Raw genomic sequence first — 14,160 nt, 5'->3', positions numbered from 1 at the left:
CAAAGGGAAAATCGTAGTGGAATATGCTACCCCTCTGCTAGGGAGTGATTTCCATCAAGTATGGGTTAGTATAATCTCACTAACATATATGCTCTTGCACCAGTATACAATTATACTACATATAATATCAGTGACCTATATGCACGAACCTAAGTATATAACCATATTATAATATAAATTCACAGACATAAACTTATAACTAGACTATGGTCTGGTAATATCATACATATATATAAACACAATTATGGATAACAAACAAGACTGTATAGCTATCAACAATAAGTCAACATATAAAGATAAACAATAAGGTATCTAATTCAAGAGCAATATAGGACAGAGTTAAGATAAGTGAGTAACTGCGACCTCATCAAACATGGTAATAGTCAATCATGCACTATAATTAAAGCTCACAAAAGACAAGCAGAATCTACCCACCTCACGTGTAAAATATCTTAACCGTCTTCAAGTTTGAGGTCAGCATTGAGCTCGAATCCTACAAGTGTAGGATATAAAACAAATCTAAGGATCTATAATATGTGAACCAATAAATCAAGTCACTCATCCTATTAGTAATTCTATAGACTAATAATTACTAAGCAGTTAACTTACCATCGAGTTATAAATTTGATTACCGATTTAGTAGATCCTTAATCAGATTATCAAATTATAATCGATTAATTAAATCTATAAACCCACCGGCGGGTTTCACAAGTGCATCAACCAATAAGGTTATTAACTAACTAATCTATTTATTAACTATTGACTATGACCTCCAATTAATCGTTTAATTATTAAACCTTTTAACACATTACCACAAATCTTAATTTACCTTAACATTAATCAAAACAAAACCCTTAATTCCAATTCAGCCAATTGTTACCTCTTCTCTCTAGTTTCTGGCAGCCGAAGATGGAATGGGTCGGGGGTACGGTGGCAGGAGGTCGCTGCAGCTGTGGCGGCAGCAACACTGAGATGAAAACCAGCACCTCAGATCTGCCCGCAATGGAATAAAAGAAAGTGGCGGCAGCTTCGAGCGGCGATACACAACTTCTTTTCCGACGACGGCTCACGGTGGCAGGTGGTCGGCCATGACACGAGGTCATAGACGAAAGATGGTCAGTGACTAGTGGTGTTGAACTAGCCGGAATAGTAATCGACCCGTGCTCCCAACAAGAAGCACAACTCGTGCGGATATGCATCACAAACACGTGGGGCAGAGAGAACGACTCTACAATGGCCAGCAGTGTCTTGAGCCGACGACTGCTGCATCTCGAGCCGACGACTGCTGCATCTCCAGCCGACGACGACGACGACATCGTCGTATTGACCTCCCACGAAGGTCGACAGTGAAGCATCTTGGGCGACAGCAGGACTTACTGGCGACAGAAACAAGGCGATCTGTTCTCCTTGTTGTCCGTCATTGCTGGCAGAGGCTACTGGCAGCTACACAAGACTCCTTTTGTCTTGGTCGATGGTGTTGGGATCTTGTAATGGTCGTGCAATCTGAGCACAGGCAGAATGACGGTATACCACCGTTTTGGTGAAGTCGAGACTAGAGTTAGACTCTATCTCTTTAAGACGAATTTGCCCCACACACGGTGCTTACGAAACACGGCAATCGTCTCCCAAGATACAACAACTTTATCTTGTGATAATAGAACTACAAATCGCAAGACCTCCGAACCAAAGAAGCTTCTCGAACTCTCCAATGCAATTATGGAATACAATGCTTGCTTTGCTTGGAAGGAATTGAGTGAGTGAAATGAGGATGTGAGAAACCTTATTTATACTAAATGAAGGGGTATAAGTACCTCTTTGTTCAATTGGATCTCATTCATCCATTTTGAATTGGATGATGTATATCACATCCTTTTCTAAGAGACACAATATCTTTTCATTAGATGCATTCCAAAGGGCACTTAAACCTTTCAAGTTGGATGAACAAGATTTTTCAATCTTGATCCAACGATCTAGATTTAATTTCTCATTCAATTTAAATTTCCAACCGATGGCAGCAAGGAAAAAGGCAGAGCTTTTCCTTCATCAACAGTGGAAGAAAAAGGGCAGCCTCTTCTTCTTGAGCGGTGGCAGAAGAAAAGAGAAGGAGAGGAATTCATGTTTTTTTTTCCAATGTTCCAAAAACCTAAATCCACGTTAGGCCTCTTATAAATCAAAGCTATTATATTTCTCTATTATTTATAACTTTTTATGTTTTTCTTTACCTAAATAAATTCATTTAATTCAAACCTTAATCATTTTAATCATTATAATATATATATATATATATATATATATATATATATATATATATATATATATATATATATATATATACATTTGTATATATTTTTAGGTATTTTACAGTTGTAAAATTGGTTTTCCATAAACTAAGGGATCATGCATCTCTATTTAAGCATTTTAAATTTGACCATCTACCTATGATATCAACCAATTGTTGGTGCAATCGACCTCTAGGGTTTCGATATTTGACAATATGACCAAGGGTTGACCCAAACAGGACTTGATGTTTGGGAGAGAGAAGTCTAGTCAAGACTAGATGACTAGCAAAGGTAAGTCCTAACCAAAGGTTAGGCAAAGTGGAAGTCCCGGTGAGTGAAGCCGGGGCCCTAGTGAGTGAAGCTAGGTGGTGGAAGTCCCGGTGAGTGAAGTCAGACAATGGAAGTCCTAGTGAGTGAAGCTATGCAACCCTAGGAGGTAACCCTAGGTTATACTTGAATTTTGTTAATACTATGCTAGCTCAGTATTGCAGGGAAGCTCAGCTAGGTCGACAGGCCGACCAAGTAGCTGACACGAAGTCCAGATGGGTCGAAGGGCTAACCAGACGTCTGACAGGTAAGTGGAGGTAAGTCACTGGAGGGGAGTGACTGTGAGGACGCATTCCCAGGAAGGGGACATTAGCCGTCAATCCGACTTAGACCCATTTTGGATATCTAAGTCGAGATCGTGACTAGATTCCGGTTTCGAGGAGACGGAATATAATTAATATTCTGTTTGATTTTAAACTGTGCTAATACTCTATTTTGCAGAATATATATCTTATATTTGCCTCCGGACTAACGTTTTCTTACAAGAAGGAAGCTGTTGGAAAACAGGATCCGGGCGCCCGGAATGGATCCAGGCACCCGGAAGCAAACTTTATCCATTTCGTGCGTCGACACGTGGAGCTTCGTGATTGGCTTGGCTACGTCATATTCAAGGCGCCCGAAAGGATCCAGGCGCCCCGAACCTCCTATATAAGGAGGGTAAAGGCTGAAGTCAAAAAAGTACAACAACGAGAAGATCTTCCACTGCTTGCTCTGTCGTGCTACGCTCCTGCGACACTCCTTCGACAACGCACTTTTCTTGTCATTCCTTAGTTTTGTCGGTATTATTTCCTTTAAAAGCAATTGTAACTTCATCTGTAATATTTCGAATTGCTAGTGGATTGCTCATCGAAAGCACCGCCTTGGAGTAGGAGTCGACAAAGGCTCCGAACCAAGTAAAAAACTACTTGTGTCACTCTTTCTTTTCGTTTATTCTTTTTCCGCTGTGTGCTTACTCTACGAGAATTTTTTTAATCGCTATTCACCCCCCTCTAGCGAAACTCTTCGATCCAACAAATGGTATCAGAGCCAGGTTCCGCTCTGAATTGGTGCAACCACCAATCGAGCAAGGGGGGTCCTTTTTAAAAGTAAAATAGATATCGTTTGGGTTTAAAAAATATCCTTATGCCTTTCGTTTTTTCCCTCTAAAATCATTTTCGAAAATTTCATTTTCATCTTTTCACCATTGGTCGGTATTAGCAAAATATCGTATTTTCAAAATTTTGTAATAATATTTGTTAATATTTAATTATTAAAAAAAAATTATTTTGTTCACGCATATTTCTTTATCTCCCACACTGCTTACCCCAAGACAAAGTCTTGGAAATTGTCTCTTGTCTATTTTTTTGCAAGACCAATATCTCTTCTAAAAGGACGGAGCATCAACGAACCACCTCCATATGAGATGTACGAGAGGCATGAATTCAATTTGTGGAGGATGCAGATGGAAAGCTTCATCTTCATGAATGACTTTCATAGTGGCTTGGCACTGAGAAGATCAACACAAAAATTGGAAGCAAACCAAAGGGTAATAAAGTTAGTTTCAGATTTATTACCTAACAAAATTAATTGCATGATAGGAAAAGTCAAGGATGCCCACGAGTTTTGGACATGTCTGACCAAGCTTCACGAGGAGTCGTTAGAGTTAGACGATCAAGCCAAAATCGAATCCGGACTCGAGTCAGATACAACGGAAAAGCCTACAGAATTAGGAGTTGCGCTCAAGGTTAGTAATATTTACCAAAATACTCCTGCTAATAGTAGTTTAAAAAATATGCATGCTAATTTGAATATCTCTGAAAATATATGTGAAAATAGTGTAGTTGACAATACTTGCAAAAATACCCCTAAGATATTTTCTGATAAAATAAATCTAATTAATTTAGAAAATACAGAAAATCTGAAAATAATTAATAAACTTAAAAATTTAAATTTAAACTTAAACAAATCTGAAAATTCAAATGATAAAGATGACAAGATCAATATTGATCTGATTAAAGTTGTCTTTTTGGTCAATTGCTTGTTTTCTATCATTGACTTCATAACTCATCACGTCCATTCAGGGATGCTAGACAATGAATTCTGCACAGAATATGGTGAAGGGAGCCGGTATCATGTGCAAGAGGTTATTGGAAAAGGAAGCTATGGGGTAGTCGGGGCTGCAATCGACACCCACACCGGAGAGAGGGTGGCCATCAAGAAGATCAATGACGTCTTTGAACATGTGTCTGATGCCACTCGAATTTTGAGAGAGATCAAGTTGCTTAGGCTGCTATGCCACCCTGACATTGTACAAATTAAGCATATAATGCTTCCTCCATCGCGAAGGGAATTCAAAGACATTTCCGTTGTTTTTGAGTTAATGGAATCAGATCTTCATCAGGTTATAAAGGCAAATGATGATCTCACACCTGAACACCACCAATTCTTCTTGTACCAGCTTCTAAGAGCGCTTAAGTATATCCATGCAGGTCAAAGGCCACTACCAACGTTATATTCCATGAGACTTATAGCGGAGTCAAAGGACATTCAGACAATTTTTCCTCTTCTATGCGCAGGCAATGTTTTTCACCGAGATTTGAAGCCAAAGAACATTCTCGCCAATTCAGACTGCAAACTGAAAGTTTGTGATTTCGGTCTTGCCAGAGTAGCATTCAATGATGCTCCATCAGCTATATTTTGGACTGTATGTGCTCTCTTCTAGTAATTAAGCATTCTCAGTCACAATGTGGTTGGATAGTTGCTTAATTTTGATGTTGGCATGTTGCTAACCTGTCTTTTCCCTCCCATAGGACTATGTGGCTACAAGGTGGTATCGTGCTCCTGAATTATGTGGCTCATTTTTTTCTAAAGTAAGATGGTTTGTAGCTTCTGGTCCTACAGTTGTTATCTATAAAACACTGCTAATCTAAAGTAAGGTTGTTTCTGTACCTATCAAACAATGCTTCAGAAATACAACTTGTGAATAAGTACTTTGCTAATCTAGTTTTCACATGTATTTTCTGTCCTTTCATTTATCTAAAGGACAGAAAGCGGAGTAGACCGCTTTAAGCGGCAATTTGCTCATCTTGAAGAGCATTGTGGTAATAAAGGTGATACCAACGTTGCTATTCGACAGAATGCCTCTTTACCAAGGTACCTTACTAAAACAATAGCTATAGCTTATTAACTCTTTCTGTATTCTCTTAGCACATGCCATGCTTTCCTAGGGAGAGAGTTGGTGCCAATAGAGACAGAGCTGCAGATGACAATAATCGATATGAAGGACACTCTACTCTTGAAAGTCATACTAGATCACAGAGTGGGGAGAGGTTGGATCAGCCGCCAGTCACTGATGTAAACAGATCAAAGATTGGTGCACGTAGCTTGTTGAAGAGTGAAAGCATCAGTGCCTCCAAGTGTGTAGTGGTCAAGCAAAGAAAGGATAAAGAAATAAGTGCACTTAAGGATAAAGAATTAGCATGATGCATTGGGTTTATGTGAAATTCTTTACCAGGAGAAGTTACGGTCTTGTATACTTTCAGGAGGAAACAAGTGGGACTACAGATCATACGGTTGACGGGTTGGCTTCCAAGTTCTCAGATTTACATTCTTGATAGGATCTTAAGATCTATGGGTTGCCTCCAAGCTACACAATTACTTTTATTCTTGAAAAGTCAAAATGCAGTGCAAGATGCTTCATAGTTAACTGATACTGATAGAATATTGGTCATGGCATGCCCAAGAGAAGCACTTAGCTGAGGTTAAGAGATCAGCTTCGCAGCACTCCGTTGTCATATTTATTTGTGTGGCAATTGTATCTGCTACAGGATTGCACCAGGCAGCGGAAGGCCTCTTTATTTCTGAATTGTGTACTCTCTGGCCATTATCGCAGGAAAATCTGCATAACTATAACAATTCCACTGTTTTGATACACCTGAGCAGAAGGTTGACAAGTGTTAATTGCTTTAACATTGAATTACTTGATACTGATGAACATCCTGGAGAAGATATGAAAGATGTTTATACTATCATTAAAAAATTTCTGCAAGCTCATTAATCTATGCTTGTTTCAGAGCAATCTTAGGTTTTGATTTTCTCTGGCTGCTTTCTTGTTCTGTCGATGCCCGTTCTTCCTTCCTTGTTGACATAGCCTCTCCAGTCTGTGTCACATTTGCTTAAGTTGTTCACGAGCAAATCAATGTATCATTTGCTTAAGTTGTTCACGAGCAAATCAATGTATCAAAAAAAAAAAAAAAATAGATAAACCTCGCCAATTCTCGAGACCTACTCAAAGCTAAAAACGAAAGGAAGCTGTTCATAACAGATGCCGACTAAATGATCAATGACCTCAAAACAATCCATGTGAATTATTTAATGTATCAACACTAACGGATGAGAAAAAGTCACATTGGAAAACAAAAAAGGAATGGACTGGCACCTAGAGAAAGGCCTCTGCAATAGAAAAGGTAAAGACGCCGATGGAATTTTGTTAGTTCTTTGGCAGAGAGACACAGGTCTTCTGGAACGAGTTTGAAGCCTAGATATTAAAATTTTAAATATTAAAATTGGCAGGGGCCGCGCAGGCGCGAATCCCCCCCTATCACAAATTATGACGTCCACTCTCCCACTTGGGGAGATGGTAAACCAACGCGCCTCCAGAGTGCAATGGAAGCTGTTGATCTAGGCCACGGACCTTCATGATCGCCCGTCGACCCCGTCCAGGTAAGTATGGTCTAAAGTTGGACGACGCCTGTGTCTTAAGCAACTCGGCTCGCTTTCTCCCTCACAACTTACAGATGTGGGACTAAAATCCAATGCAGCGCCGATCCATTATGATCGTCCACCGTCTATAGTTCGATCTCTATCCAAGCCCATCTCCGGCCGTCCATCAAGGCCGATCGCCATTTCTAACGCCGCTGCCAAAATTCCACGTCCGCGATGATCTCCCCCGTTTCTCCGTCTCCTGGTCGAGCGAAAGCCCTCCTCCTCCCTCGATTCTTGCTTCGTCCCCTCGATCGGAGGAATCCAGATCCAGGAACATAGATCGGTCGTATTCCTCTCGGGTTCCTCCTCCTCGGTCTTGTGGAAGAAGGCGGCTCTGAGTTCTAGCTTCGCTTTCGATTTTTGAAGCTCACCTCGGTTGTAGCTCCGCCTCGTGGTCGATCCGAGACTGGTTTTCTATTAGTTCGGCTTCTTTTCGTGTGAAAATGGCGTCTCGGCCGGATCAGGTGCCGGATATGCGGCTGTTCGATGCCTACTTTCTGAGAGCAGATGTGGATCGGGATGGGAGGATCAGCGGCAAGGAGGCGGTGACTTTCTTTGAGGGATCCAATTTGCCGAGACCCGTTTTGGCTCAGGTATGACTAAATTTTATACATTAATCTGTTCCAGCTCTGCTCGGCTAGTTCGATTTGCAGTCTGAAGCCTTCTGCTTTAAGTTGTCATCGGTTCAATTCCTTCGATGACTAGGGGAAATAACTTTTTCTGATTAAGACAGATCTGTTTGTAGTTGTTTTTTTTTTACTTGGTAAAATTAGATTTAAGAACCATTTCATCTTTGGATATTGTTAATCCTATAAATTATGCCCATAATAATTGAGTTTTCTCTAATATCGATTAGTCATGCTGTCAACATGAGAAATCATCCTGTGTCATACCTGCTTTTAATGGGTTATCAGTATGTTTAACGTTTCCTCTTTTTATTTGTAAAAAAAATAGTCATTCCACATTGGACATTGAACGAGGTTTGTTGCCATTTATATCCATATGAGAGTTCCATAGTCTTAACATATCTGTCTTTTCTTGTCATTCCTTAGTTTTTATCGGTATTATTTTCCTTTAAAAGCAATTGTAACTTCATTTGTAATATTTCGAATTGCTAGTGGATTGTCTATCGAAAGCACCCTTGCGTATGAGCCTTGGAATAGATAAAAAACTACTTGTGTCATTCTTTTTTTTCGTTTATTCTTTTTCCGCTGTGTGCTTACTCTAGCAAAACTCTTCGATCCAACACCAATGTCACATTTTGAAGGATGACTTCCCCCACGTTTGCCAAACTATGATTTTATTACTATTCATGACAAGACCAATTGGCTAATGATGAAATTTAGTTTTCAACCTGCTCCTTCCCTTAGAGAACTCCATAGTGGCTATGCTCCCTCTAGTCCCAATCTTGGTACACATTCTTTGGCTCTTAGAGATTCTTCTACCAATTCGGAATTTGATTTTTCTAAGTTTCATACCACAATAGATACTCTTCATTCTGATCATACTAAGCATTCAGTTCTTTTAGAGCAATAGCATCGCATGATGGATGATGAGTTTTAGATTTTGCGGCAACGCTTCTAGAGGGAGATGGAATTTTTCAATTTGGCCACCAATTTTATTAATCATCAAAAGGATGAATGTGAGAGATGTGAGGATAATCGGGGTTTAATGCAAATAACAGGCAAGGAAATAGATACTATCTACAAGTACCATCAACATTTGCACAAGAAGAAGGATTGGTTTCCTGATTTTCTTGGTTTTCCCGATCTCCCTCCCTCTCCACCTTATTAGTTTTATTTTCATTGGAACAATGAAGTATCCAAGTCTGGGAGGTTTGTACATATGTTAGCTTTTGTTTGGTTTGATCTATTTGTTTTTATTTTGTTTGTCTTTTAGTTTAGTTTCTAGTTGCATCATTCATCACATCATGATTATTTGTTCCTCATTTTAAAATGCTATCACGCATGTTCTAGATATTTATGTTGCTATGATTTGGTATGCTAGTATGTCTTTTGTTCTATTTTTTTTCCTATCCATAGTAGCATGAAGCGAACAATGTCTTTACTGTAAGTGTTTGAGTATTGTCCTAGTTTATAGGATCTCATCACACCATGCTTGATTTTGATGGTAGTTATTTCTGAAAATAGTTATGATAAAGAAAACTGGACTAGTACTTTTACTTCTAAGGTGACATCTCAACTACATTTTGGTTACTGGATAAACTCAAATCATGGAAACTTATTTGGGAAAATTAAAATCCCTATACTTGTCCTAGTGCTATACCTTGCAAGCACAAAAAAAAAAAAATAAAGAATATAAAAAATAGTTGTCGTGAGTGAAAACTAACATGGTACCCATTTGAGACTAAGTTAGATTGTTAAAAAAATAATTGTTATGTTTCTTTTGATACGGAACAATCCTTTTGAGGTCCTGTGTAGACTTTGAGAGAGATGAACTTTGTGTATGGAAGGTAAGTGTCTATCGCCAGAAGCATAAGAAGCACAGTTAGTTGACAATTTGACTAGGCTACACTTGAAAAAGTTGGCCACTCATTGCACTAAGCAAGAATAACTTCTACTTATGCCACACTAAAATAATTTTTGTATCATACTCATCAATGAAACTACATGATAGGATTAGACTGATGTACTAGGAATTATGATCCACCATTCACACATATGAATCTAGATTACAGGTTTTGCTTAAGAACCAGGAAAGGTTTAAATCTGAGAGTGTAATATGTGTAGATTATATATGTTTTTAGGCATTATTTGTCATATATTTATTTGTATTTCATGAGCATGATTTACATTTACACATCCCATTTTATGTAATTTTATTACTTCTACTCTTTTAGTTCGGAGATCTGCTCTCTTCGTATTTTGATAGATGGGACATATTTTTAGAGCAAAACTGATGTATTGCAACAATGGAGCAAGATTTGGAAGAAAGGAATATGCACTGACCGTGTCCCATGACATAGGTGAGCTCCTACTAGCGATATTGACTGAAGAATGGAGGATTTTTAGCATCCATAAAGGTCCAAGCCATGCCTTGTTCGTAGTTTTATTACCTCCAACTGAAGCTAACACAGCTTGGGCGTGCCTTGTCCGGAGATTCAATGCCTCCGACAGCAACCAACATGGTGCAACCAGGCTTTTTTGGTGCGATTGTGTCTCCTCCCAAAGAATAACCAAAGAGTTACATGGTTTGGCTGTACCTAAAAGGCACAACCGTGTCTTGGCTAGCATCAGTTGGTTGAGGCCGACAAGGCATGATCGTGCCAAAAAGGGACAGTTATGTCACGTCCTGGGCAGGGGCCACGTGGGCCCATTTCCCAACCTTTTTGAAATATTTGGAGGGCTATAAATAACCCAAAAATCCCTAATTAAGGGAGGAGGGTTCTCCCCTTTCTAGGGGACCGTCGACTTTGACGATCTATCCACCATCCAAGCGAGGATTCCATTCGAGAAGACTGGTAAAGCATTGTTAAGCATCCTTTTTCCTCTCTACTATGTTTTTGAGTTGTAAAATGTTATTATTCTTATCTCTTGGTTGTATTTTCCTTGCTATGGAGTAGATCTTTGGACTCTAGGATGTAGGAAGTAATTATAATGTGATGTTGATGTGTGAACTTTGTATTTGGGCATTTCCTTATTCTATGATATGTATATTTCTTGTTCTAGATTGATTGATTGTGGGTGTTGTGTACGCATTGAATTGCAGAGGATTGGTCACCTTGTAGAGTAGATGTTCTAGATTGTATGACCGTAGGACTTTATGTGACAGGGGTATTCCTTTAAATGGACTTTTTAGAGTCATCCTCTTAAAAGGGAGCTAATTTAATGCAAGGGGATAACTAATTAGGGATAAATGACTTTGTCCCAATTTAATATTGGAAGTAGATGAATAATCTAGATTCTATGACTATGGAGCCCTTGGTGAAAAGGGTATTCCTTTAAGTGGTCTCTCTAGCATTACTTCTTTACTTAATAACATTGGATTTTGTGGTGAGCACTACGTAAAATCCTCATGGGTTCTTCGATAATTTAGTAGAATCCCCACAAGTAAGTAAACATGCAGGTAGGGAAGTGAACAATACTTAGAGTACCAACTAGCATCGTAGTAAAATCGAAATCCTAAAATTATTCTCCCAATCTAATTTCCTTCGATTGCACTTGCTCCCTCTCTCTCTTACTCTCTTTCTCTTGCTCTCGCTTGATCTCTCTCTCTTACTCGCTTGTTCACTTGACTTCACATCCTCGAGGTTCTGGTGTCGCGGTAGGATATCCAGATTGTCACCCAGGCATCTACAATTCGATCTCTAGCTATGACATATTTGTAGGAATTTTTTCTCCAAATAGGGTGCTCAACCAAAGGATGCTGAGGTCTTAGGCTGCCCGCGGCGCGCGCTTCCCGATTTACGCTGGTGGTAGGTGGAAAAATTATGTGGGGTCGAGTCGGTCATCTCTAGGGATAGTCAATGAGGCTAACTGGGTTTATCACTTGACTTCACACAACTCTGATGATTTAGATAACTAGGCATGCAACTTTAACTAGTGTTTAATCTACAGTCCCTGAGGATTAATATTTTATTACTTGACGATACAATTGTGCACTTGCGATTTACCACATTACTAAAAATTAGTGATGGAAAAGCTACGTAGAGTTTATTTTCATCTCTAATTTTAGCGACAGAATATTTTTTCCGTTGCTAATTTTAGCGATAGAAACTAAATTACATCGCGAATTAGTGACGAAAATTAATTTCCGTCGCTAATCAGAGTTGACGACCAAATTTTTAGTGATCAAGTAATTCGGTCACTAACTATAGTTAGCAGCTAATTAACGGCCAAAATTTTGATCGCTAATCTTAATTATTCTTGTAGTATCTCAATTATTCTTGTAGTGTTTCTTATCAACATCTGATTCATTAAAGTCCGACTCCTCCAGAGCTAATCTGATTGAAGGAAGCTGACTGATCACAAGAGACGAAGACGACTTGTCAAGGAATTGACCCACCCTTCAGTCTCGGACCAGGACAAGAGTATATTTCATTATAGTTATATAATCGTTAGTAGACCTAGACTAGTTAAGTATGGTTTAAAGTTAGACAAGGCCTCTCACTTAAACACCTTTGCTCACTTTTTTCATCCACGACTCCTGTCAAAGTACGAAATGCAAACATGCCAACAAGTCCATTATCATCATCCCCAGTCCAACAAATGGCATCCCTATATTTCAAACAACCAAGTGACAAAAGAAAAAAAAAAGCAAAGTGCTTGCTTCCAGGTTGTAACATGTTTTATATCGTATTGGACAGGTATGGGATGCCACTGACCCAAATTGATACTAATGCTGCCAGATCAGACTACGACGTTTACTAGAACATTAATTTGTGTTGAAATTTTACTATCAAATTTAAAAGAAATTGAATAAATCATTAAAAAAACCATTACAAAACATTGAGCTTATTGCAGCTGTCTATTTAATGGCCTATTTAATGAGCTAGAAATCAATTAGTCTCTCTTGGTCCCTTAGACTTTGGTGATGATGGTAAGAGGTGGGGCGGACTCGGGTAAGAAACTTCCATCAGGTCGAGTTAATTATATATTTCTAAGATTAATCGGATCGTAAGATATTTATTATCACACAAATAAAAAAATTAAAAAAATAATAAGAAAAAAAAAATTCTTTCTCGATGCATCGACATCCACTTGGGTGTGATTGGATCTTAACTTCTGCAAAGCAAAATGATTTTATGTAAGAACCACTAGATATCGTATCTTTGAAGAAGAAAAGTAGTTTCCGGAATCATAGTGTCGTGGTAGGATATCTAGATTGTTTCCCAGACATCCGCGGTTTGAACCCCAGTTACGACGTATTTGCAGGAATTTTTTCTCCAAATGGGGGGGCGTAATCAAAAGATGTTGGGCTTCTGGGCTGGCCGCCACGTGCGCTTCCTGATTTACCCTGGTGATTGGTGGAAAATTTCTGTTGGATCGGACCGGTCACTCCAGGCTCGACATTACCCAGACTAATTAATTTTTTATTTTTTATTTTTTTTTAAGAAGAAAAGTATATATACTAACATTATGATCCAACATATCTTATGCCTGCCGGTGTCAATATATATAACGAATACTCATGTAAAGTAAAGGTCTAGTGACTTGCACTTGCAATTAACATTGTGATAACAATTCTACTCACCTAACTACAAGAGTTAGATTTACCACCAAAGGGGATGTTTTGTAAGTGAGCTAGATATATATATACATATAAGAGCGTTTAAGCATATGGGATAGTGCTATATTGGGTATGTTGTTCGTGTGTGGTACATATATACCTCGCGTATCAACATTGCTACTAGTAAATAGTAGCCTGATTTATATTTTTTAAATAAGGTACCTTGATCAGTCTCAGCTTCAGTCACCCATTTGATATCTTCAGGAGGAATCTTCAAGAAAGTAAACAGTCACATTTATAATTTGGTCGATAACTTGTGACAATAGAGATTAGCTACAAGGAAAGACTAAAGAAAAAGATAAGTTGTCATGTAAACATTAATTTGCCTCTTTGAGGTTGAGCCATTCCCATGACTTGTTATTGGAGTCGAGATCATAAAGTAGAACATGAAGACCCTGAGGAAAAGGTAATACATATATACTAAATTATAGACTACATGATATGATATAAATAAATATAATATGTAGAAAATTAAGGTTAAAGAAATGATGAATGAATTGAACACCATAAAATAATGAAAGAAATCGGCAAGTAGTAATATATAAGGTCATAATGACTTAGA

At 38.5% G+C, this 14,160-nt stretch overlaps 2 protein-coding genes and 1 non-coding gene across 5 annotated transcripts; 2 read left to right on the top strand and 1 right to left on the bottom strand.

Moving 5' to 3' along the window:
- The first annotated feature begins 4,668 nt into the window (after positions 1 to 4,668).
- Positions 4,669 to 6,083, top strand: LOC122041070 (mitogen-activated protein kinase 9-like). The gene is made up of 5 exons (XM_042600619.1): positions 4,669 to 5,074; positions 5,162 to 5,289; positions 5,396 to 5,511; positions 5,628 to 5,738; positions 5,813 to 6,083. Exons 1-5 carry the CDS (start codon positions 4,669 to 4,671, stop codon positions 6,066 to 6,068), a joined length of 1,017 nt encoding a protein of 338 aa, XP_042456553.1. The 3' UTR covers positions 6,069 to 6,083.
- Positions 6,084 to 7,153: 1,070 nt separating this feature from the next.
- LOC121992957 lies at positions 7,154 to 7,315 on the bottom strand. The gene has a single exon (XR_006115033.1). It is a non-coding gene; the product is annotated as a U1 spliceosomal RNA (small nuclear RNA).
- Positions 7,316 to 7,395: 80 nt separating this feature from the next.
- LOC121972617 lies at positions 7,396 to 11,043 on the top strand. Of its 3 annotated transcripts, none has more exons than XR_006109347.1 (2): positions 7,396 to 7,942; positions 10,259 to 11,043. XR_006109347.1 is itself a non-coding variant. In XM_042524273.1 (2 exons), the coding sequence occupies exons 1-2, from the start codon at positions 7,793 to 7,795 to the stop codon at positions 10,719 to 10,721; spliced, it is 630 nt and encodes a 209-aa protein (XP_042380207.1). In that variant the 5' UTR covers positions 7,399 to 7,792; the 3' UTR covers positions 10,722 to 11,043. The 3 variants fall into 3 exon arrangements, 1 of the variants encoding a protein (XP_042380207.1); XR_006109348.1 differs by having other exon boundaries at positions 10,210 to 11,043; XM_042524273.1 differs by having other exon boundaries at positions 7,399 to 7,942; positions 10,242 to 11,043.
- Positions 11,044 to 14,160: the final 3,117 nt, after the last annotated feature.

Source organism: Zingiber officinale, chromosome 1B (genome assembly GCF_018446385.1).
Source record: "Zingiber officinale cultivar Zhangliang chromosome 1B, Zo_v1.1, whole genome shotgun sequence".
NCBI classification, from domain to species: domain Eukaryota; kingdom Viridiplantae; phylum Streptophyta; class Magnoliopsida; order Zingiberales; family Zingiberaceae; genus Zingiber; species Zingiber officinale.
This window is presented reverse-complemented; position numbering and strand designations above follow the sequence as displayed.